This window comes from Macaca thibetana, chromosome 7 (genome assembly GCF_024542745.1).
Source record: "Macaca thibetana thibetana isolate TM-01 chromosome 7, ASM2454274v1, whole genome shotgun sequence".
Lineage (NCBI taxonomy): Eukaryota > Metazoa > Chordata > Mammalia > Primates > Cercopithecidae > Macaca > Macaca thibetana.
The window spans coordinates 3,855,713-3,878,737 of NC_065584.1; the positions used below are offsets into that span (position 1 = coordinate 3,855,713).

Below are 23,025 nucleotides of genomic sequence, written 5' to 3' on the forward strand. Positions count from 1 at the left end.
TTAGTAGAGACGGGGTTTCACCGTGGTCTCGATCTCCTGACCTTGTGATCCGCCCGCCTCGGCCTCCCAAAGTGCTGGGATTACAGGCGTGAGCCACCGCGCCCGGCAAATTTTTGTATTTTTAATAGAGATGGGGTTTCATCATGTTTGCCAGGCTAGTCTTGAACTCCTGACCTCAAATGATCCACCCGCCTCAGCCTCACATTATAGATGTGAGCCACCGCGCCCAGCTCACATCCCTGCCGCCAACTGTCTTTTTTTTTTTTTTGAGACAGAGTCTCGCTCTGTCGCCCAGGCTGGAGTGCAGTGGCACATCTCGGCTCACTGCAATCTTTGCTTCCCAGGTTGAAGTAATTCTCCTGTCTTAGCCTCCCGAGTAGCTGGGACTATAGGAGCAAACCACCATGCCCAGCTAATTTTTGTTTTTTTTTTTTTTTTTTTTTTTTTTTTTTTTGAGACGGAGTCTCGCTCTGTCGCCCAGGCTGGAGTGCAGTGGCGCTATCTTGGCTCACTGCAAGCTCCGCCTCCCGGGTTTACGCCATTCTCCTGCCTCAGCCTCCCAAGTAGCTGGGACCACAGGCGCCCGCCACCTCGCCCGGCTAATTTTTTTGTATTTTTAGTAGAGACGGGGTTTCATTGTGTTAGCCAGGATGGTCTCGATCTCCTGACCTCGTGATCCGCCCGTCTCGGCCTCCCAAAGTGCTGGGATTACAGGCTTGAGCCACCGCGCCCGGCCAATTTTTGTATTTTTATTAGAGATGGGGTTTCACATATTGGTCACATTGGTCTCGAACTCCTGACCTCAGATGATCCACCCACCTCAGCCTCCCAAAGTGCTGGAATTACAGATGTGAGCCACCGCGCCCGGCCCACATTTCCCCTTTTATAAGGACACCAGTCATGTTGGATTAGGGGCCTGCCCTCCTCTAGTATGACCCCACTTTAATCACATCTGCAAAGACCCTAGTTCCAAATAAGGTCCTCACTGGGGTTAGGACTTCAACATATGAATTTTGGGGGCACACAATTCAATCCCTAACAGGGAAGCCCAGGAGGAAGCCTGGATGGGAGGAGAGAGCAGTCCGCGTATTCAGTCCCTTCCCGTCTCCTCATTTCCAGCCGAAGGGGCATCTGTCCTGACTGCTCTCCTGGTTGCTCCCACCAGGCAGCCCCTGTCAGATGCCATCCCTGCCCCTTGTCCCTTTGGCTTCTCTCTGTTCCTAGTCTCTAGGTGCCCTGACATCCTTGGTTTGTTTCCAAATCCCTATTCACCCATCTTGCCCTTTCATTCAAGTCTCCTTCAGTCCCTCTGGGGGGAATCCTATTTCTTTTTCTTTTCTTTTTTTGACAGAAAGTCTCACTCTGTCACCCAGGCTGGAGTGTAGTGGTACGATCTCGACTCACTGCAACCTCCGCTTCCCAGATTCAAGTGATTCTCCTGCCTCAGCCTCCTGAGTAGCTGGGATTACAGGCACCCATCATTATGCCTGGCTAATTTCTGTATTTTTAGTAGAGATGGGTTTCACCATGTTGGCCAGGCTGGTCTCAAACTCCTGACCTCAGGTGATCCCACCTCCTCAGCCTCCCAAAGTGCTGGGATTATAGGTGTGAGCCACTGCGCCCGGCCTGGGAAGCCTATTTCTTGCTGGAATCCTAGATGATTCAACTGGTTAAACTACATAAGGGCTGTTGGCTCATGTAGGCACCCAGATGAGCAGGCTGTGGTTGCCCTTAAGCTTCCAGACCCTACACTGGGGTCTCCATGTCCCTGCAGGTTTCTTGGCTCTGCCTCCCAGTATCTGCATGGCTGTGTGGCTGGAGGTCAGTCTGGCTCCCTCTGTAGAAGCAGAAATGGCCAGAGCAGTTCCAGATGTTGTATCTGTGGTCCCCACTGTCCAGCAGGGGAAGCTTGTCCCCCCAGACATCAACAATGCCCCAGGCTTCACTTGGATTCCACCTCCCAAGGTTACCAGCCCACCTTGGATCCTTGTCTGTGGCCAGAAGAATGTCGGGCACTGCTTGGCTTAGGCCCACCGCACCCCCCCAGGAACACGCTGCAGCAGGCTGGGGATAGGCGTGCAGGCTGGGGCGCCCCAATCCTCTCTGGTGTTCTTTGAGTCCATAAGCCCTGCTCTTTGGGGTGGCACCTCTACCCCCAGAGGCAGGGGTGGTATATGGGAGATACCTCCATGCTCCCGCCCTCCTCTCCTATTGCTGAACTTCTCCAGGATGAGTTCTCCTCCAGGGACCCCACTTCCCCCACCCCCACCCCGGCCAGCTTCCTTTTTCCCTCCCCCAGCAGCCCTGCCACCTGTCTACTGAGGAAGCACAGCTGTGGGCACTGTTCCCACTGTTTTCTTTCTCTCTCAGCAGATCTCTCTGTCCCTGAGGATTTGCAATGATCTTTGGGAGGAGAGGGTCACTTGCATCCTCCCAACTCAGTTCCATGTTGGCCAACTGGGACCACATGCCTCGGGCAACGTCCAAGGGAAAGGCGATCTGGGGGCAAGAGGCATGGATTCGGGCACCTCCAGCAGAGGCTGACTTCCAGCCACGGCCCCCACCTGTGCAGAGGGAACGTCGAGACCCGTGGAAACAGGAGGAGGGCAGAGCTGGTGGTGGGAGGGTCGCATTCAATTGTCCCAACAGAAAGTCCTGATTGTGCTGTTCAGCTCAGCTCTGCAGGGCAGACCCAGACCCTGAGTAAGGAAATGTGCGAATGGAGATATCACTGCAAAGGGCTTAGGTCATATTGAAAAGGAAAAGTGCAGCCTTCAGAGAGAAGGTGGGGTTGGGGGGGGCGGCGAGCTGAACCTGGTGGTCTGGTGGCTCCATCGTTTTCAGCCCCTGTGGTTCCCGTCTTCACAGAACCTCAGCAGTCAGGCCATGCAGCACAGAGCACTGCCCACCATCTCTCGTGAGCAACAGCCAGAGCAGGTGCAACCCATGTCACAGATGGGGAAGCTGAGAGGGGACTTTCACGCGGGGCCTCGGCTCAGATCTCACACTGCCCCACCTCTGTCGCCGCTGCAGTACGTGAGGAGACGAAGGCTTCCACCAGGTTCCAGCTCTGGAGTCTGGCCTCAGGGAGAGGCTGTCAGCAACGTCTGCAGCAGCTTCCATCTATCGATTCCTTCCAGAAGCTGCTGAACACACAGGCTCCCGCCACCAGACATCAATCTCCGTCTCCTTTTCCGGGACTGCACATCAACCCAGTCTCACTTCCAAACGCTGATGAATCCCTGCTGTTCTTGCGGACGCCAGCTGTCATTCTGGAAAGTACGTGTTTCCTGTGGCTGCTGCACCACAGCACCACACACTGGGGGCTCAGGATGAAAGGGATTTATTCTCTCTCTCAGTTCTGCAATGAAGCCCGGAATCAAGGTGTCAGCAGGGCTGGCTCCCTCGCTCCGGTTTCTGTGGTTCCACGGGCCCTGGGTGCTCCTGGACTTGCAGCTACGTCCCTCCAGCCTCTGCCTCCACCTCATCTGCTCTTCCCTGCTGTGCGTCTGTGTCTTTGAGGGCCCCACCCCAAATCCAGGAGGCGCTCATCCCGAGACCAGCCTGGGCAACAGAGTGAGACTTTGACTCTAAAACAAATGAAGGCCGGGCGCGGTGGCTCAAGCCTGTAATCCCAGCACTTTGGGAGGCCGAGATGGGCGGATCACGAGGTCAGGAGATCGAGACCATCCTGGCTAACACGGTGAAACCCCGTCTCTACTAAGAAATACAAAAAATAGCCGGGCGAGGTGGCAGCGCCTGTAGTCCCAGCTACTCGGGAGGCTGAGGCCGGAGAATGGCGTGAACCCGGGAGGCGGAGCTTGCAGTGAGCTGAGATCCGGCCACTGCACTCCAGCCTGGGCTACAGAGCGAGACTCCGTCTCAAAAAAAAAAAAATAAAATAAAAAAAAATAAAACAAATGAAAATTTTAAAATTAGCAAGGTGTGGTGGTACACACCTGTAGTCCCAGCTACTTGGGGAGCCTGAGGCTGTGGTGGTGAGCCAAGATAGTGCCACTGCACTCCAGCTTGGGTGACAGAATGAGGCCCTATCTAAAAAAAAAGAAAAAAACAAAGAAAGAAAAAGAAAAGAAAGGAAAAGAAGGAAGGAAAGAAAGAAAGAGAAAGAGAAAGAAAAAGAAAGAGAGAGAGAGAAAGAAAGAAAGAAAGAAAGAAAGAAAGAAAGAAAGAAAGAAAGAAAGAAAGAAAGAAAGAAAGAAAGAAAGAAAGAAAGAAAGAAAGAAAGAAAGAAAAGAAAGAAAGAGAGAAAGAAAGAAAGGAAGGTAGGTAAGTGAATAAGTGAATGGTGGGTAGGGGTGGGGAGAGCCTGCCTAATGGGTACAGGGCTTGTCTGGGGAGATGAGAAAGTTCTGGAGATGGACGGTGGTGAGGCTGCCATGAATGTAGTTGGTGCCACTGAACCGCACACTTTATTTATTTTTATTTATTTATTTTGAGACGGAGTTGCATTCTGTTGCCCAGGCTGGAGTACAGTGGTGCGGCTTCGGCTCACTGCAATCTCTGCCTCCTGTCACCCAGGTTGGAGCGCAGCGGTGCGATCAGGGTTCACTGCAGCCTCGACCCCTTAGGTTCAAGTGATCCTCCCACCTCAGCCTCCTGAGTAGCTGGGACCACAGGCACGAGCCACCCTGCCCAGCTAGTTTTTTTATTTTTTGTAGAGATGGGGTCTCCCTGTGTTGCCCAGGCTGGTTTGTTTGTTGTTGTTTTGTTTTGTTTTGTTTTGAGATGGAGTCTTGCTCTGTCGCCCAGGCTGAAGTGCAGTGGCACGATCTCAGCTCACTGCAAGCTCCATCTCCCGGGTTCATGCCATTCTCCTGCCTCAGCCTCCCAAGTAGCTGGGATTACAGGTGCCTGCCACCATGCCCAGCTAATTTTTTTGTATTTTTAGTAGAGATGGGGTTTCACTGTGTTATCCAGGATGGTCTCCATCTCCAGACCTTGTGATCCGCCTGCCTCGGCCTCCCAAAGTGCTGGGATTAGAGGCGTGAGCCACCGCACCCGGCCAATTTTCTAATTTTTGTAGAGATGGGGTCTCCTTGTGTTGCCCACGCTGGGTTTTTGTTTTGTTTTTGCTTTTTTTTTTTGAGATGGAGTCTCGCTCTATCACCCAGGCGGGAGTGCAATGGTGCGATCTCGGCTCACTGCAACCTCTGCCTCTCGGGTTCAAGCGATTATCCTGTCTCAGCCTCCCAAGTAGCTAGGACTACAGGCATGTGCCATCCCGCCCTGATAGGCATCCTGCCGTGACCCTATCAGAGAGGTTGCGGGGCCAGAGCAGGGCTGCACTGGATACCCAGACCACCAGGGACAGGGGAGGAGGCAGTGAAGATACACTGAGACTCTTTTCAGCATCAGATCCTCTGCCCGGAACTGTGCTCCCAGCACACTGACCAGCCGGTTACATGCCAGTCCGTGGCTGCTGGTGCTCCTCAACCCGGGTGTGGCTGGTGGGGAGGGGTCGGGGGAATGAAACAGACAGACAGACGGATCTTCTCTAGGCCTCTCTGCCTACCACTCCAGCTTCTTTCATGTGAATCTTTCCACTCCGAACCAAACCCTGGATTGGCTTTGCTGGCAAACTCAAGTCTTTGGGTCAAATGTGTGCTTGGGTGGAGGTGTTATGTTGTCAGCTGGGGTGGGCCCAGAAGAGCTCATAACTCCTAAATACCTGGACAGAAGGCCCCCTGACCACCTCCTCCTGTAGCCTTTCCTGCATTTCTCCACCAAAGGGCCGACTCAGGATAAAGTGAAGACAATTATTCTTCCCAATCAATAGCTGAGGAGCTCAAAATGCAACTTGAAGCACCCTGAACACTTCTGGGATATTGACCAACCCATTTTCAACAGCATCAAAGGAAAGAGATGACCTTCCTGGCAGACCAGTGAGGTGAGCAGAGTGTCTGAGCAGGGGCGCTGCTGGGTGGAAGGAAAGCAGCTGGAGAGGGAGGATGGCAGCCCTCCTCTTCGTGGCTCTATTCCCAGGGGTACAGCAGGGCCTGGCACACAGGAGGTACTTAGGACTATCCACTGAATAAGTCACCAAGGACCCTGCTGTCCTCCCAGGAACCTAAGTGGACCCCTCATGTACCTTTTGTGGTGAAGGGTCACTATTCCCAGTCTACAGCAGCGTCTGAGGCTCAGAGGGCTCAAGTGGCATAGCCAAGACTGGGACTTGGCTTACCTGCCTGCAACAGGTCTCCACCTGCTACACCACGGATGGACCTGGAGGACCTGTGCTGAAACAAGCCAGTCACAAAAAGACAAACACTAGGCTTGAGGTCCCCAGAGCCGGCAAATTCATAGACACAGGAAGTGGAATGGTGGCTGCCAGGGACTGGGAGTGGGAGATGGGGAGTTGTTTAATGGGGACAGAGTTTCAGTCTGGGCGGATGAAAAAGTTCTGTAGGTGGACGGTGCCTGTACAACAGTGTGACTGTGCTCAATGACACTGGCCTGTGCACTTGAAAGTGGTTAGAATGGGCCGGGCACGGTGGCTCAAGCCTGTAATCCCAGCACTTTGGGAGGCCGAGACGGGCGGATCACGAGGTCAGGAGATCGAGACCATCCTGGCTAACACGGTGAAACCCCGTCTCTACTAAAAATACAAAAAACTAGCCGGGCGTGGCCATGGGCGCCTGTAGTCCCAGCTACTCGGGAGGCTGAGGCAGGAGAATGGCGTAAACCCGGGAGGCGGAGCTTGCAGTGAGCTGAGATCCGGCCACTGCACTCCAGCCTGGGTGACAGAGCGAGACTCCGCCTCAGAAAAAAAAAAAAAAAAAAAGTGGTTAGAATGGGCCGGGCGCGGTGGCTCATGCCTGTAATCCCAGCACTTTGGGAGGCCAAGGTGGGCAGATCATGAGGTCAGGAGATCAAGACCATCCTGGCTAACACACTGAAACCCCGTCTCTACTAAAAATACAAAAAATTAGCCAGGCGTGGTGGTGGGCGCCTGTAGTCCCAGCTACTCCAGAGACTGAGGCAGGAGAATGGCATGAACCCGGGAGGCGGAACTTGCAGTGAGCTGAGATCGCGCCATTGCACTCCAGCCTGGGCAACAGGGCAAGGCTCTGTCTCAAAAAAAAAAAGAAAAAAAAAAAAGTGGTTAGAATGGAAAACTATACACACGTACTGTCATGTTTATTTATTTATTTATTATTTTCTGAGACAAACTCTCGCTGTGTCCCCCAGGCTGGATGCAGCGGCTCGATCTCGGCTCACTGCAACCTCCACCTCCTGGACCCAAGCAATTCTTCCACCTCAGCCTCCCAAGTAGCTGGGACGACAGGAGTGTGCCACCATGCCCGGCTGATTTTTCTATTTTTAGTAGAGATGGAGTTTTGCCATGCTGGTCAGGCTGGTCTCGAACTCCTGGCCTCAGGTGATCCACCTGCCTCGGCCTTCCAAAGTGCTGGGATTACAGGCGTGAGTCACCGCGCCCAGCCATTTTTGGGTCATTTTAGTAGAGACAGGGTTTCGCCATGTTTGCCAGGATTGTCTGGAACTCCTGATCTCAAGTGATCCGCTTGCCTGGCCTCCCAAAATGCTGGGATTACAGGCATGAGCCACCGCCCCAGCCTGAGTTCTTTACAATGGCACATTCATTGTCAAGTGACAAGGCTCATTCACTAAGAATCCCCGAGGGACAGGCCTCCTGCACAGTGCCAGCATCCCAAGCCCCCCAGGCGCTTACCTGGGATGACCTTTCTTTCTCACTGTGTGATGATTATCTCATTACAGACTCCTGGCACCCACACTCCCCTCCCAGAGGGTGTCTCAGGCTGTTTGAAATCAACTGGAGATGCCTCTGATGGTCAAGCCCAGAAATGGACTCATGGCCTCTGCCAGCCTGGCTTGGTTTCAGGTGGACCCTGGGACTCAGAGCCTACTGGATGTTGATTGAAATGTACCCAGATCACACCACCCCCTTTATTACCCCTACCCCAAGAACTGAAGCCTCAGAGGCCGCTCTGGGCGTGTGCTGTTTGAGGTAATATGGGTCAGTCAGGCTTCTGGGGTGCAGGTAAAGAAATGTGAATCATTTCAAGCAAATACCTCAAAGTTGGAGGGTGATCTGAGGCCCCAGGTATGGCTGGATCCAGGCACTCCAACCTTCCTATCTGGAATCTTCCTCTTTCCATGTCTCAGCTCTGCTTTGCAGAGTTCACTTCATCTTTGGGCAGGATCACTACCAGACTTACACCCTTGACTTCAAAACCCCCTGAGAAGAAAGTGCTGGATCTTTTTTCCTCATTGCTCTGGGAAGGCCGGGGCTAGCTTTGGCCAGCTATGCTGGCTGGTGTGCCCAGCTCTGTAGAGGAGGTGACTTTGGCCTTTCTGGAGCCACATGGGCACAGAATGGGGAGGCCTGAGCCCCAGAAATGCCAGGCAGACAAAAGCCTATCCTCACTACACTTCTCCTCCCATGAGCCTCTGCATTCATTCATTGAGCAATCTGGGTAAGAGATGAGTATGACTCACCCCCCACTAGGGAGATGCTGGTGTGTGTGGAGAGGCTGACATATCACCAATGACATGATGGCTGAGTGGGTTCTGTAAATCTAGAATTTTTCTTTTTTTTTTTTCTCTTGAGATGGAGTTTTGCTCTTGTTGCCCAGGCTAGAGTGCAGGGGCACGATCTTGGCTCACTGCAACCTCCGCCTCCCAGGTTCAAACAATTCTCCTACCCCAGCCTCTCAGCAGCTAGGATTACAAGCATGCACCACCATGCCCAGCTAATTTTTTGTATTTTTAGTAGAGATGGGGTTTCTCCATGTTGGTCAGGTTAGTCTCGAACTCCTGACCTTAGGTGATCTGACCAACTTGGCCTCCCAAAGTGCTGGGATAACAGGCATCCGTGCCCAAAGTCCTTTTTTTTTTTTTTTTTTTTCTTTTGAGATGGAGTCTCACTCTGTTGCCAGGCTGGAGTGCAGTGGCTCAATCAAGGCTCACTGCAATCTCCATCTCCTGGATTCAAGCGATTCTTCTGCCTCAGCTTCTTGAGTAGCTGTGACTACAGGTGCACACCACCACACCCAGCTAATTTTTGTATTTTTAGTAGAGACAGGGTTTCACCACGTTGGCCAGGATGGTCTCAATCTCTTGACCTCGTGATCTGCCCACCTCGGCCTCCCAAAGTATTGGGATTACATGCATGAGCCACTACTCCACGCTTTTTTTTTTTTTTTTTTTTTTTTTTTTTTTGGAGACAGTCTCTCTCTGTTGATCAGGCTGGAGTGCAGTGGCACAATCGTGGCTCACTACCACCTCCAGCTCCCAGGTTCCAGCAATTCTCCTGCCTCAGCCTCCCAAGTAGCTGGGATTACAGGTGCCCGCCACCACATCTGGCTAATTTTTGTATTTTTAGTAGAGATGGGGTTACTCCATGTTGGTCAGGCTTGTCTCGAACTCCCAACCTTAGGTGATCCGACCACCTCGGCCTCCCAAAGTGCTGGGATAACAGGCATGAGACACCGTCCCCAAACTCCTTTTTTTTTGAGATGGAGTCTCACTCTGTTGCCAGGCTGGAGTGCAGTGGCTCAATCAAGGCTCACTGCAACCTCCGTCTCCTGGATTCAGGCGATTCTTCTGCCTCAGCTTCTTGAGTAGCTGTGACTACAGGTGCGCGCCACCACACCCAGCTCATTTTTGTATTTTTAGTAGAGACAGGGTTTCACCATGTTGGCCAGGATGGTCTTGATCTCTTGACCTCATGATCTGCCCACCTCAGCCTCCCAAAGCATTGAGATTACATGCATGAGCCATTACGCCAGGCTTTTTTTTTTTTTTTTTTTTTGAGACAGAATCTCTCTCTGTTGCCCAGGATGGAGTGCAGTGGTGCAATCTCAGCTCACTACCACCTCCAGTTCCCATGTTCAAGTGATTCTCCTGCCTCAGCCTCCCAAGTAGCTGGGATTACAGGTGCCTACCACCGCACCTGGCTAATTTTTGTATTTTTAGCAGAGACGGGGTTTCGCCATGTTGGCCAGGCTGGTCTCGAACTCCTGACCTCAGGTGATCCACCCGCCTTGGTCTCCCAAAGTGCTGGGATGATAGGCATGAGCCACCTCGCCTGGCCAGAGTTCTATAGATCACTGAGGCTTGTCCAGAGCACTGAGGGGCACAGAGCAGGAGCACCTCTCCAGCCAGGGGAGACTCTGGTTTCACAGGGGAGCCATGTCTTTGTGGAGTGGGGAGTGGTTCTGAGGGCTATACCTGAGGCTCCAGATAGATGAGGCCAGGTAGGGAGTATGACAGGTGCCTTGAAGGGCTCATGTTATTGTATGTACATCCCTACTTGAAATTTCATGTCTTGGCCAGGAGCGGTGGCTCATGCCTGTAATCCCAGCATTTTGAGAGGATGAGGCGGGAAGATCGCTTAAGCCCAGGAATTCGAGACCAGCCTGGGCAACATAGTGAAACCCTGTCTCCACAAAAAGGATAAAAATCAGCTTGGTCTGGTAGCCAGTGCCTGTCATCCCAGTTACTCAGGAGACTGAGGCAGGAGTATTGAGACTGGGAGGCAGAGGTTGCAGTGAGTGGAGAGTGCTCCACTGTACCCCAGCATGGGGGACAGAGTGAGACCTTGTCACAAAAAAAAAGGAAATTTCATGTCTTAAAACTTGGTCATTAATTTCACAGTGCTTTCATTGTGACATAGCAAGAAATCATTTTATTAATGAGCACTCAGATATAATTGCTGTACATTGTGAGTAGAAAGACTTCTGCAATTGAAAGTTAAGAGTATGCCGGGCGTGGTGGCTCACACCTGTAATCCTAGCACTTTGGGAGGCCGAGGCAGGCGGATCATGAGGTCAGGAGTTTGAGACCAGCCTGGCTCATATAGTGAAACAGTGTCTCTACTAAAAATACAAAACTTAGCTGGTGGTGGTAGTGCGTGCATATAGTCTCAGCTACTTGGGAGGCTGAGGCAGAAGAATCGCTTGAACCCGGTGGGTGGAGGTTGCAGTGAGCCAAGATCACATCACTGCACTCCAGCCTGGGCGACAGAGCGAGACTCCATCTTAAAAAAAAAAAAGAAAGAAAGAAAGAAAAAGAAAATTAAGAATATAATTAAAATCTGCTGGGTGTGGGCATGGTGGCTCACGCCTGTAATCTCGGCACTTTGGGAGGCCAAGGTGGGTGGATCACAAGGTCAAGAGATTGAGACCATCCTGGCCAACATGGTGAAACCCTGTTTCTACTAAAAAACACAAAAATCATCTGGGTGTGGTGGCAGGCGCCTATACTCCCAGCTACTAGGGAGGCTGAGGCAGGAGAATCTCTTGAGCCCCGGAGGCGGAGATCGCGCCAATGCACTCCAGCCTGGTGACAGAGTGAGACTCCATCTCAAAAAAATAATAATAATAATTAAAATCTATGATTAACAGGGAATGTAAACATGAGTCAGATCAGCTGATTTTGTAAAACATTCTGGTGGGGTCTACATTATGTGACTGGCTTTTTTCTCTTACTTTAAATCCTGCTGGTCTGTGCAGGGGGAGCAACAATGAACTGCCCAGCAGAGCAGGTGCTCAGTATTTCTTGGCTGAATACATGTTGGCAGATTTTAACCATTCCCCACATCTCCTCCCTTCAAATGCTTGCAGCCTATCGAGGGAGCAGCTAGAGCAGCTGGTCAGCAGGTGGAAGGGCGCGGCCCACATCCACCAGGAGGCACGGGTGGCTCCGCCTCGCCCTCAGCCATCCACAACAAAGGCTGAGCCACTGCAGAGCATGCACCACAAGCGGAAAACACTCTGGAAAGGAATGAAGGCGCTGAAGCACACAGTTCAGAAAGGATCTGTGTTAAAAGACAAAAAATAATGCAAGCATGGGGGAGTCTGAGAGGGAATCTAGTAAGACTCCGGGAAGGCGAACCCAGTGGGCCACGGGGAGGAAAATGCCAGCAGCACCCAGACCCCAAACTCTACCGGCCACCTCCCAATTAGGGGGCTTTCGGAGCAGGAACCTCCAGCCTCACCTTCAGGACAATGAATTATGGATTTAGAAAGGAAGCCTATTCCTTTGTCATTTACTCCTTCCTATGCTGCTCCGATTTCCTAACCAGACACACTGTTACAATTTTAACTGTAAAAATGTCAGCAGAATAGAGCTATTTTTGTTTCTGTTTTTGTTTGTTTGTTTGTGTTTTCAGATGGAGTCTTGCTCTGTTGCCCAGGCTGGAGTGCAGTGGTGCGATCTTGGCTCACGGAAACCTCTGCCTCCTGGGGTCAAGCCATTCTCCTACCTCAGTCACCTTAGTAGATGGGGTTACAGGTATGCGCCACCATGGCCCAGCTAATTTTTGTATTTTTAGTAGAGACGGGGTTTCACCATGCTGGCCAGGCTATTCTTGAACTCCTGACCTCGTGATCCACCCGCCTTGACCTCCCAAAGTGCTGGGATTACAGGGGTGAGCCACTGCACCCAGCCTTGTTTCTGTTTTTTTTTTTTTTTTTAAAGAAAAAACAATGCCGGTAGCAAAAAAATGAATAAAAATAAATCAGCAAACAGAAAACTGTCATACAATCTGCCAGGAGTTGCTTGGTTTCCCTGTTAATCAGAAGTGTAAAATACTCCTTGCAAATGTACAGAACAAAGGGCCTTCTGTGGCTCACTCCTCTGCTGGGGGTGGAAGCCTCAGCGTGTGCCTGAGGCACAAAGGCTTGGAAGCAGCCACTTCCTCCCGCTGGAAGCGGACTAAAGGGTTTGTCAGAAAACAGCTCTCAAGCTTTGTCCTCTTAGCAGCAAAAGATCGAAGCAGGGTAGCACTGCTGCCCCAAGGCAAGGCTTCTCTGCAGCCCTGATGTAATTCTGCTTCTTTAAAGAGCAGCATGAGTGTGGGCAGGCCTGGGTCCTCCACCTGCAGTTCCCAAAGATGCTCCCCACATGGCGGCCTTCCGCCGGGGAGGTTTTTTTTGAAGACGTTCCTATTAATCATTATAAATCCAGCATTTGTGCAGAGCAAATGCTGTACCTGACGCCAATTGGAGCCCTGCTGGGGGCTCTGCCAGAGCTACAGGATGGCATCAAGGGAGCTGCGGCTTGCAGGCAGGTGCAGCTTCCTGTACATTATTAGGATTAAATAAAAACAAGGAAGGCCAGGAGCGGTGGCTCACGCCTGTAATCCCAGCACTTTGGGAGGCTGGGGTGGGCAGATCACCTGAGGTCAGGAGTTCAAGACCAGCCTGGCCAACATGGTGACACCCCGTCTCTACTAAAAATACAAAAATTAGCCGAGCGTGGTGGTGCATGCCTGTAATCCCACTATTCTGGAGGTTGAGGCAGGAGAATCGCTTGAACCTGGGAGGTGAAGGCTGCAGTGAGCAGAGATCATGCCACTGCACTCCAGCCTGGGCGACAGAGCGAGAGTCCGTGTCAAAACAAAACAAAAAGAAGAAAAGGCATTAGATGTCCTGTTTTCACTGACCTGAGATAGCCCTTGTGAGTCCTGCTGAACTTCTGATAGCCACATCTGGTTCCTTTTTTTGGGTGAATATGAGCAGGTGAAAAATCAGTGCCTACTAAACACCACTCAACACACAAAGTGGGGGAAAAAGACTCAATTTTATTCTGCTTTTAAACTTCAAATTAACATATTTAAAATATTTGGAATTTTAACAAACATGCATTTTGTGGGAAAAGTGGTATAAAACACATCACTGGGCCGGTCACGCCTGTAATCACAACACTTTGGGAGGCTGAGGCGGGCAGATCGTGAGGTCAAGAGATCAAGACCATCCTGGTCAACATGGTGAAACTCTGTCACTACTAAAAATACAAAAATTAGCTGGGTGTGTTGGTGCATGCCTGTAATCCCAGGCACTTGGGAGGCTGAGACAGGAGAATCGCTTGCACCTGGGAGGCAGAGGTTGCAGTGAGCCGAGATAGTGCCACTGCACTCCAGCCTGGGCGAACGAGGAAGACACCATCTCAAAAAACAAAAACAAAAACAAAAAACAAAAAAAAAAAACCCACATCACTGAGATAAGCTTTATTTTGTAAATATTTAAAAGCCTACAGAAATACTGTATTTGAATATGGCTGTTACAATTATATTTAACCTAATTAAAAAAAAAAACTTGAGCATACAAATTTTGGGGTTAATCTTTTTTTTTTTTTTTTGGAGAGAGAGTGTCGCTTGTCACCCAGGCTGGAGTGCAGTGGCACAATCTCGGCTCACTGCAACCTCCACCTCCCGGGTTCAAGCAATTCTCCTGCCTCAGCCTCATGAGTAGCTGGGATTACAGGCGCCTGCCACAATACCTGGCTAATTTTTGTATTTTTAGTAGAGACGGGGTTTCACCATATTGGCCAGGCTGGTCTCGAACTCCTGACCTCAGGTGATCTGCCTGCCTTGGCCTCCCAAAGTGCTGGGATTACAGGCATGAGCCACCACACCTGGCTGGATAATCGTTTTATTTATTTATTTATTTATTTATTTTTTGAGACAGAGTCTCGCTCTGTCACCCCGGATGGTGTGCAGTGGTGCGATCTCGGCTCACTGCAAGCTTTGCCTCCCGGGTTTACGCCATTCTCCTGCCTCAGCCTCCCGAGTAGTTGGGACTACAGGCACCCACCACCACGCCTGGCTAATTTTTTTGCATTTTTAGTAGAGATGGGGTTTCACCATGTTAGCCAGGATGGTCTTGATCTCCTGACCTCATGATCTGCCTTGGCCTCCCAAAGTGCTGGGATTACAGGCGTGAGCCACTGCACCCGGCAGGCTTGCTTTTTTTTTTTTTTTTTTTTTAAGATGGAGTCTTGCTCTATCGCCAAGACTGGAGTGCAGTGGTGTGATCTCAGCTCCCTGCAACCTCTGCCTCCCAGGTTCAAGCGATTCTCCTGGCTCAGCCTCCCGAGTAGCTGAGACTATAGGCGTACGCCAACATGCCCAGCTGATTTTTGTATTTTTAGTAGAGATGGGGTTTCACCGTGTTGGCCAGGATGGTCTTAATCTCTTGACCTCGTGATCCACCAGCCAGTGCCGAGATTACAGGCATGAGCCACTGCGCCAGGCCAGTCTTTTTTTTTTTTTTTTTTTGGGATGGAGACTTGCTCTGTCACTCAGGCTGGAGTATAGTGGTGCTATCTCAGCCCACTGCAACCTCCGCCTCCTGGGTTCAAGCAATTCTGCCTCAGCCTCTGAAGTAGCTGGGACCTACACGCATGTGCCACGCCTGGCTAATTTTTATATTTTTAGTAGAGACGAAGTTTCACCATGTTGACCAGGCTGGTCTCGAACTCCTGACCTCAAGTGATCCACCCACTCGGCCTCCCAAAGTGCTAGGATTACAGGTGTGAGCCACCATGCCAGGCCTAGAATAATCTTTTTCTTTTTTGAGACAGTCTCAAAAAAAAAAAAAAAAAAAAAAAGACAGTGGCGCGATCTCGGCTCACTGCAACCTCCGCCTGCTGGGTTCAAGTGAGTCTCATGCTTCAGCCTCCCGAGTAGCTGGGATCACAGGCACGCACCACCACACCCAGCTAATTTTTGCATTTTTAGTAGAGGCGGGGTTTCACCATGTTGGGCAGGATGGTCTTGTTCTCCTGACCTCGTGATCTGCCCACCTTGGCCTCCCAAAGTGCTGGGATTACAGGCGTGAGCCAGCGCGCCCGGGCTTTTAAATTTTTTTTTAATTTTTATTTGAGATATGGTCTGGCTCTGTCGCCGAGTGGTGGGATTTTGGCTCACTACAGCCTGGACCTCACTGGCTCAGTCCTTGAAGCTCAGCCTCTAAAGTAGCTGGGACTACAGGCACGTGCTACCACACCCAGCTAATTTTTGCATTTTTTGTACAGGCAGGGTTTCGCCATGTTGCCCAAACTGGTTTGAACTCCTGAGCTCAAGTGATTTGCTTGCTTTGGCCTCCCAAGTTGTTGGGATTCCGGGTATGAGCCACCACGCTTGGCCATTTAAACTTCGTGTTTAAGACAAGACGAAAACAGTGCTGCTGTTTCTTGTTAGTTTGCTTACAGCATTGAAGAATCTACTAACATAGTTAACACCAACAATCAAGTTAAATGTTTTGGCATGCAATAAAATTGCATTTGCTTTCATGTCCTCACACCGCACCGCATCCAGGATGAGCCTGTGAGGACCCACCAGCTGCTGAATTTGCTTTCACGTCCTCACACTGCACCGCATCCAGGATGAGCCCGTGAGAACCCACCAGCCGCTGACTCACACCGCACCGCATCCAGGATGAGCCTGTGAGGACCCACCAGCCGATGACTCCCAGCCAGGGTGGTGCCGACCCCATGGCCAGCACACCGACGGCTTGGCAGTCAGCTTCCACATCATTCCCGTCAGCAGACTTTTTTTTCCAGTAAAACTTTATTAGTATTTTTATTTTATTTATTTATTATCATTATTTTTGGATACAGAGTCTCCCTCGGTCTTTTAGGCTGGAGTGCAGTGGTGCGATCTTGGATCACTGCAACCTCCGCCTCCTGGGTTCAAGCCTCTCGTGCCTCAGCCTCCAGAGCAGCTGGGATTACAGGTGCGTGCCAGCATGCCCAGCTAATTTTTTGTATTTGCCATGTTGTCCAGGCTGATCTCGAACTCCTGACCTTAAGTGATCCGCCCGCCTTCGCCTCCCAAAGTGCTGGGATTACAGGTGTGAGCCACTGTGCCGGGCCAGTATTTTTAAATCGTTCTGTTTTGAATGGGTATAATTTGAAACAGAGAAAGCGGGCACCCAGTGCTTGGGCTTTATTTGACACCGTGTCCGTGACAACAAGCTGGCCTAGAGCCCACATCGGCAGGCAGGCGGCCCACAGTGCCCCAGGACCCACCCTGCCCCCAAACAAGCCATGGGGCCCCTTAGGGAGATGTGGGGCTTCTTGAGATCAGTTCCAGTTTTTCTCAGAGCTCCTGTAAAAGGAGCTCCTCTAACCATCTGCTTCCTGTGGAAACCTGGACTCTGGCTGGGTCAGAGTAGACTCCTAGTTGTTGCTCTTCTTTTGTTTCTGTTTAAGCTTGTTCCAAATCCTTTCCAGGGCCACTTTTCCCATGAAGAAGGTGATGGCAAAATTGCGCTTGTACCAGTCTCTGTAGAGAAACAGAGGATGCACAGGTGACACGGTGGCAGGGACTGAGGCTTGGTGCCCTGGCCCAGAAGCGGCTCTCGGCTGAGGGTGAGTTCAACTGACCAGGCCTCAACTGCTTTGCCCTTTCCCCGCCCTTGTTAAAGCTGAACTAGCCGCAGAGGCCTGCCTCTCCTCAGGCTGAGTGAGGCCCACTGGCGACCCCTGGAGCCCTCCCCAACCTTGTTTCTGGAGGCCGCCACCATCCTCCTTTGGTGTTTTTTTGTTGTTGTTCTGTTTTTTCGTCTTGCTTAGTTGTCCAGGCTGGAGTACAGTGGCACAATCTTGGCTCATTGCAAACTCTGCCTCCCAGGTTCAAGTAATTCTCCTGCCTCAGCCTCTTAAGTACTACTTCGATTTTTGCTAAAAGATCCGAGAGCCCTCGGAAACCCCAGGCCTAGCGAGCTGGCAGCATTCAAGGGGTGTGATGGGCCACGACCACTCTGGAGGCTTTGCATGGCAGGACAGAAAGTTCCTCTCCCCCTGCAAACCACCTTTACATCTCTACCTACTTAAGCGATGCTGTCATGAGGAGCAGTGCCCGGAGTAAATAAGCACTTCCAGGAGAGGAAAACCGGTAGCCCGTGGGGATTACAGTTCTTCAAGGAAAAGCCATATTCCATTTCACTAATACAGACAACCTGACTCTATGACATGTAAAAGCAAGCTACGCTTCTGCTGTTGCCACAGGGAAGGCAGGGGCCGGAGGTGGTGGTGGGGGCCAGGTGCCTCTAAGGCCTCATCTTGGGTAAGGCTGGTCCTCTTCACCCAAGTGCCACAGAGAAAACATGAAGCCTGTCAGAGATTGTGCCCAGTGCAAACAAGCTACAAGTCCAAAGACCAGGAAAAGATTATACTTGCTTGTTTGAATGACTTAACTAATTCAGAGTAATGCATGACAACCTTAGAAACGGAATCCAGATATTTCAGGACTCAACTTTAGGTCAGACTGACCCTCACTGAGTCCATCCAGCCTTTGACTATATCTACATTCTCTTTTATTTATTAGACAAGGTCTCACTCTGTAGCCCAGGCTGGAGTGCAGTAGCGGGATCTCAGCTCACTGCAACCTCCACCTCCTGGGCTCAAGGGATCCTCCTGCCTCAGCCTCCTGCAACTGGGATTACAGGCGCACACTACCATACCCAGCTAATTTTTGTATTTTTTGTAGAGACAGGGTTTTGTCATGTTGTCCAGGCTGGTCTCAAACTCCTCGGCTCAAGCAATCCTTGGCCTCCCAAAGTGCTGGGATTACAGGTGTAAGCTACTGTGCCTGGCCCATGTTGACATTCTTGAGGTCTGGCTTCACCTGCCCATCAGGCTTTGTAACTCTGAAACTGTTTATATATATATATAATTTTTTATTTTTATTACTTATTTATTTATTTATTGAGACAGGGTCTTACTCTGTCTGTCATTCAGGCTGGGATGCAGTGGCTGGATCTCAGCTCACTGTAGCCTTAACCTACTGGGTTCAAGTGGTCCTCCTAGTTCAGCCTTACAAGTAGCTCGGACTACAGGCACACGCCGCCATGCCTGGCTAATTTTGTAGAGATGGGGTTTCACTAAGTTGCCCAGGCTGGTCTTGAACTCCTGGACTCAAGTGATCTACCCACCTTGGCCTCCCAAAGTCATAGGATTACAGGTGTGAGGCACTGGATCCAACCTACAAATATTTTAAAGCAAATCTCAGCTATCATGTCCTATTAATTTCACCTGCAAACACAGGTAATTATTTATCTGTAACTAGCTAAAACCCTTTTTTTTTTTTTTTTTTTGAGACGGAGTTTTGTTCTCATTGCCCAGGCTGGAGTGCAATGGCACGATCTCAGCTCACTGCAGCCTCCACTTTCCAGGTTCAAGCGATTCTCCTGCCTCAGCCTCCTGAGCAGCTGGGATTACAGGCATGCGCCACCACACCTGGGTAATTTTGTATTTTTAGTAGAGACAGTTTCTCCATGTTGGTCAGGCTGGTCTTGAACTCCTGACCTCAGGTGATCCGCCCACCTTGGCCTCCCAAAGTGCTGGGATTACAGGTGTGAACCACCACGCCCGGCCTAAAAAAATTGGTATCTTTGCAAGCCACTGCAGTCACTTAAAAAATAAAGTTGATAGGCCGGGCGCGGTGGCTCCCGCCTGTAATCCCAGCACTTTGGAAGGCTGAGGCGGGCGTATCACGAGGTCAGGAGATGGAGACCATCCTGGCTAACACGGTGAAACCCCGTCTCTACTAAAAATACAAAAAATTAGCTGGGCGTGGTGGCATGTGTCTGTAGTCCCAGCTACTCGGGAGGCTAGGGCAGGAGAATGGCGTGAACCCAGGAGACAGAGCTTGCAGTGAGTGGAGACCGTGCCACTGTACTCCAGCCTGGGTGACAGCGAGACTCTGTCTCAAAAAAAAAAAAGAAAAAAAAAAGTTGATAAAGGCTTGCAACTTCTACCTCTGGTATTAACATGAATGTTGTTAAATTCAGGTAAGAAAACACTCCTACCTAATCTGGATGTGCTATTCAAATTTTCAGGAAAAGAATAAACACCTACCTGTTATAATACATGTGCTTCTGAAAATTTTTGCTTAAAAATTCCTTGTAAAAGTCTGCCATTTCTTCTGCATTCAATGTTGCCTTCTGACCTGGAAGTTAATTTCAGCTTAAACATTAAGACTTAAGGAGAAAGGATAAACAAAAAAAACTATTAGAGCTAATAAGTGAGTTCAGCAAGCTTGCAGGATATATACAAGACCAATATACAAACATCAATTGTATTTCTATACACTAGCAATGAACAGTCTGAAAATGAAATTAAGAAAACAATTTTACTTATGATAGCATCGAAAATAATAAAAGACTTAGGAATAAATCTGAGAGGAGACGTGTAAGATGTGTATAATGAAAAATACAAAATAGGCTAGGTGCAGTGGCTCTTGCCTACAATCCCAGCATTTTGGGACGCTGAGGTGGGAGGATCACTTGAGGTCAGGAGTTTGTGACCAGTGTGGCTAAAGTGGTGAAACCCTGTCTCTACTAAAATTACAAAAATTAGCCAAATGTGACTCACGCCTGTAATCCTAGCACTCTGGGAGGCTGAGGCGGGTGGATCACCTGAGGTCAGGAGTTTGAGACCAGCCAGGCCAACATGGTGAAACCCCATCACTACTAAAAATATGGGGGTAGAGGGGGTTGGTGGCAGAGGTTGCAATGAACCGAGATCACGCCACTTCACTCCAACCTGGGCAAAAGAGTAAAACTCCAGCTCAAAAAAAAAAAAAAAGAAAAGAAAAAAAAAAAGTCCAGGTGTGGTAGCTCACGCCTGTAATCCCAGCACTTTGGGAGGCCAGGCCGATCACGAGATCAAGAGATTGAGACCATCCTGGCCAACATGGTAAAACCTCGTCTCTACTAAAAATACAAAAATTAGCTGGGCGTGGTGGTGTAGACCTGTGGTCCCAGCTACTCAAGAGGCTGAGCTGGGATGACTGCTTGAGCCTGGGGCGGGGGGTTAAAGGTTGCAGTGGGCCAAAATCCCGCCACTGCACTCCAGCCTGGGTGACAGAGCAAGACCCTGACTCAAAAACGAAACAAAAGAAAAAACAAAATATAGTGGAAATAAATGAAAGAAGATCTCAATAAATGGGAAGGCATACCATGTTCATGAGTTGGAAGATTTAATACTGTTAAGATGGCAATACTCCCCAAATTGACCTGCAGATTCAGAACAATCTGTATCAAAATCCCAGCTGGATTTTTTTTTTTTTTTTTGCAGAAACTCACAAACTTAATCTCAAATTCATATGGAAATGTAAAGAACCCCAACAGCTAGAACGATCTCGACCAAAGATGAACAAAGTTGGAAGACTCACAGTTCTCAATTTCAAAACTTACTACAAAACAACAGTAATCAAGGCAGTATGGTACTGGCATAAGGACAGGCATACAGATCAATGCAACAGAACTCTTAATCTAGAAATAAACCCAAACATTTATGGGCAAGTGATTTTCACTGAGGGTGCCAGGACAATTCAACGAGGGAAGGAACAGGGTTTTTTTTTTTTTTTTTTTTTTTTTTTTAAATTTATTTTTTATTATTATACTTTAAGTTCTAGGGTACATGTGCATAACGTGCAGGTTTGTTACATATGTATACTTGTGCCATGTTGCTGTGCTGCACCCATCAACTCGTCAGCACCCATCAACTCGTCATTTACATCAGGTATAACTCCCAATGCAATTCCTCCCCCCTCCCCCCTCCCCATGATAGGCCCCGGTGTGTGATGTTCCCCTTCCCGAGTCCAAGTGATCTCATTGTTCAGTTCCCACCTATGAGTGAGAACATGCGGTGTTTGGTTTTCTGTTCTTGTGATAGTTTGCTAAGAATGATGGTTTCCAGCTGCATCCATGTCCCTACAAAGGACACGAACTCATCCTTTGTTATGGCTGCATAGTATTCCATGGTGTATATGTGCCACATTTTCTTAATCCAGTCTGTCACTGATGGACATTTGGGTTGATTCCAAGTCTTTGCTATTGTGAATAGTGCCGCAATAAATATACGTGTGCATGTGTCTTTATAGCAGCATGATTTATAATCCTTTGGGTATATACCAAGTAATGGGATGGCTGGGTCATATGGTACATCTAGTTCTAGATCCTTGAGGAATCGCCATACTGTTTTCCATAATGGTTGAACTAGTTTACAATCACCAACAGTGTAAAAGTGAGGAACAGTGTTTTTAACAAATAGTGCTGGGACAACTGGATGACCACATGCAAAAGAATAAGTTGAACCTCTACCGCACACCATAAACAAAAATTAACTCAGTAGATAAAAAAAATAAAAATCTAAACATAGGAGCTAAAACTATAAAAGAAAAACTCTTAAAACAGATGCAACTCTTCATCACCTCAAATTAAGTAATATTTGTTAGACATGACACCTAAAACACAAGCAAAGAAAGATAGATAAACTGGATTTCATCAAAATTAAAAACTTTTGTCTTCAAAAGACACTATCAAGAAAATGAAAAGGATTAGCCAGGCGTGGTGGTGCATGCCTATAATCTCAGCTACTTGGGAGGCTGAGGCAGGACGATCACTTGGGACCAGGAGTTCAGGACCAGGATTTCAAGACCAGCCTAGGCAACAAAATAAGACCTCATCTCTCCAAAAAATAAAAAAATTAGCCAGGTATGGTGGTGCATGCCTGTAGTCCTAGCTACTCAGGAGGCTGGGGAAGGAGGCTCACCTGAGCCCAGGAGTTCAAGGTTGCAGTGAGGCATGATCATACCACGGTCCCTCCAGCCTGGGCAAGAGCCAGACCCTGTCTCGTTAAAAAAAAAAAAAAAAAAAAAAAAATGCTGGGCATGGTGGCTCACGCCTATAATCCCAGCACTTTGGGAGGCCGAGGCAGGCAGATCACCTGAGGTCGGCAGTTCGAGACCAGTCTGACCAACATGGAGAAACCCCATCTCTACTAAAAATACAAAATTAGCCAAGTGTGGTGGCACATGCCTGTAATCCCAGCTACTAGGGAGGTTGAGGCAGGAGAATCGCTTGAACCTGGGAGGCAGAGGTTGCGGTGAGCCGAGATCGCGCCATTGCACTCCGGCCTGGGCAACAGTGAAACTCCGTCTCAAAAAAAAAAAAAAAAAAAAAAAAAAAAAAAAAAAAAAAAGGCTGGGCGCAGTGGTTCACGCCTATAATCTCAGCACTTTTGGGCGGATCACCTGAGGTCAGGAGTTCGAGACCAGCCTGACCAACGTGCTGAAACCCCATCTCTACTAAAAATACAAAAATCAGCCGGGCATGGTAGCAGGCACCTGTAATCCCAGCTACTCAGGAGGCTGAGGTAGGAGAATTGCTTGAATTCAGGAGGTGGAGGTTGCAGTGAGCTGAGATCGTGCCATTGCACTCCAGCCTG

The 23,025-nt window shown here is 49.5% G+C and overlaps 2 protein-coding genes across 3 annotated transcripts in view; one reads left to right on the top strand and one right to left on the bottom strand.

Moving 5' to 3' along the window:
- Window positions 1-23,025, top strand: part of CKB (creatine kinase B) — a 202,401-nt gene that overhangs the window by 112,771 nt on the left and 66,605 nt on the right. The gene's annotated exons all lie outside the window — the stretch shown is intronic.
- The window catches only part of LOC126959427 (cytochrome c oxidase assembly factor 8), a 75,411-nt gene continuing 69,106 nt past the window's right edge, over window positions 16,721-23,025 (bottom strand). For both annotated transcript variants that reach the window (XM_050798444.1, XM_050798443.1), the window contains 2 exons: window positions 19,651-19,741; window positions 16,721-17,074 (listed from right to left, as the gene is read on the bottom strand). In XM_050798444.1, the coding sequence (XP_050654401.1) occupies window positions 16,969-17,074; window positions 19,651-19,741 (197 nt within the window). In that variant the 3' untranslated portion in view covers window positions 16,721-16,968. The remainder of the gene's footprint in view (window positions 17,075-19,650; window positions 19,742-23,025) is intronic.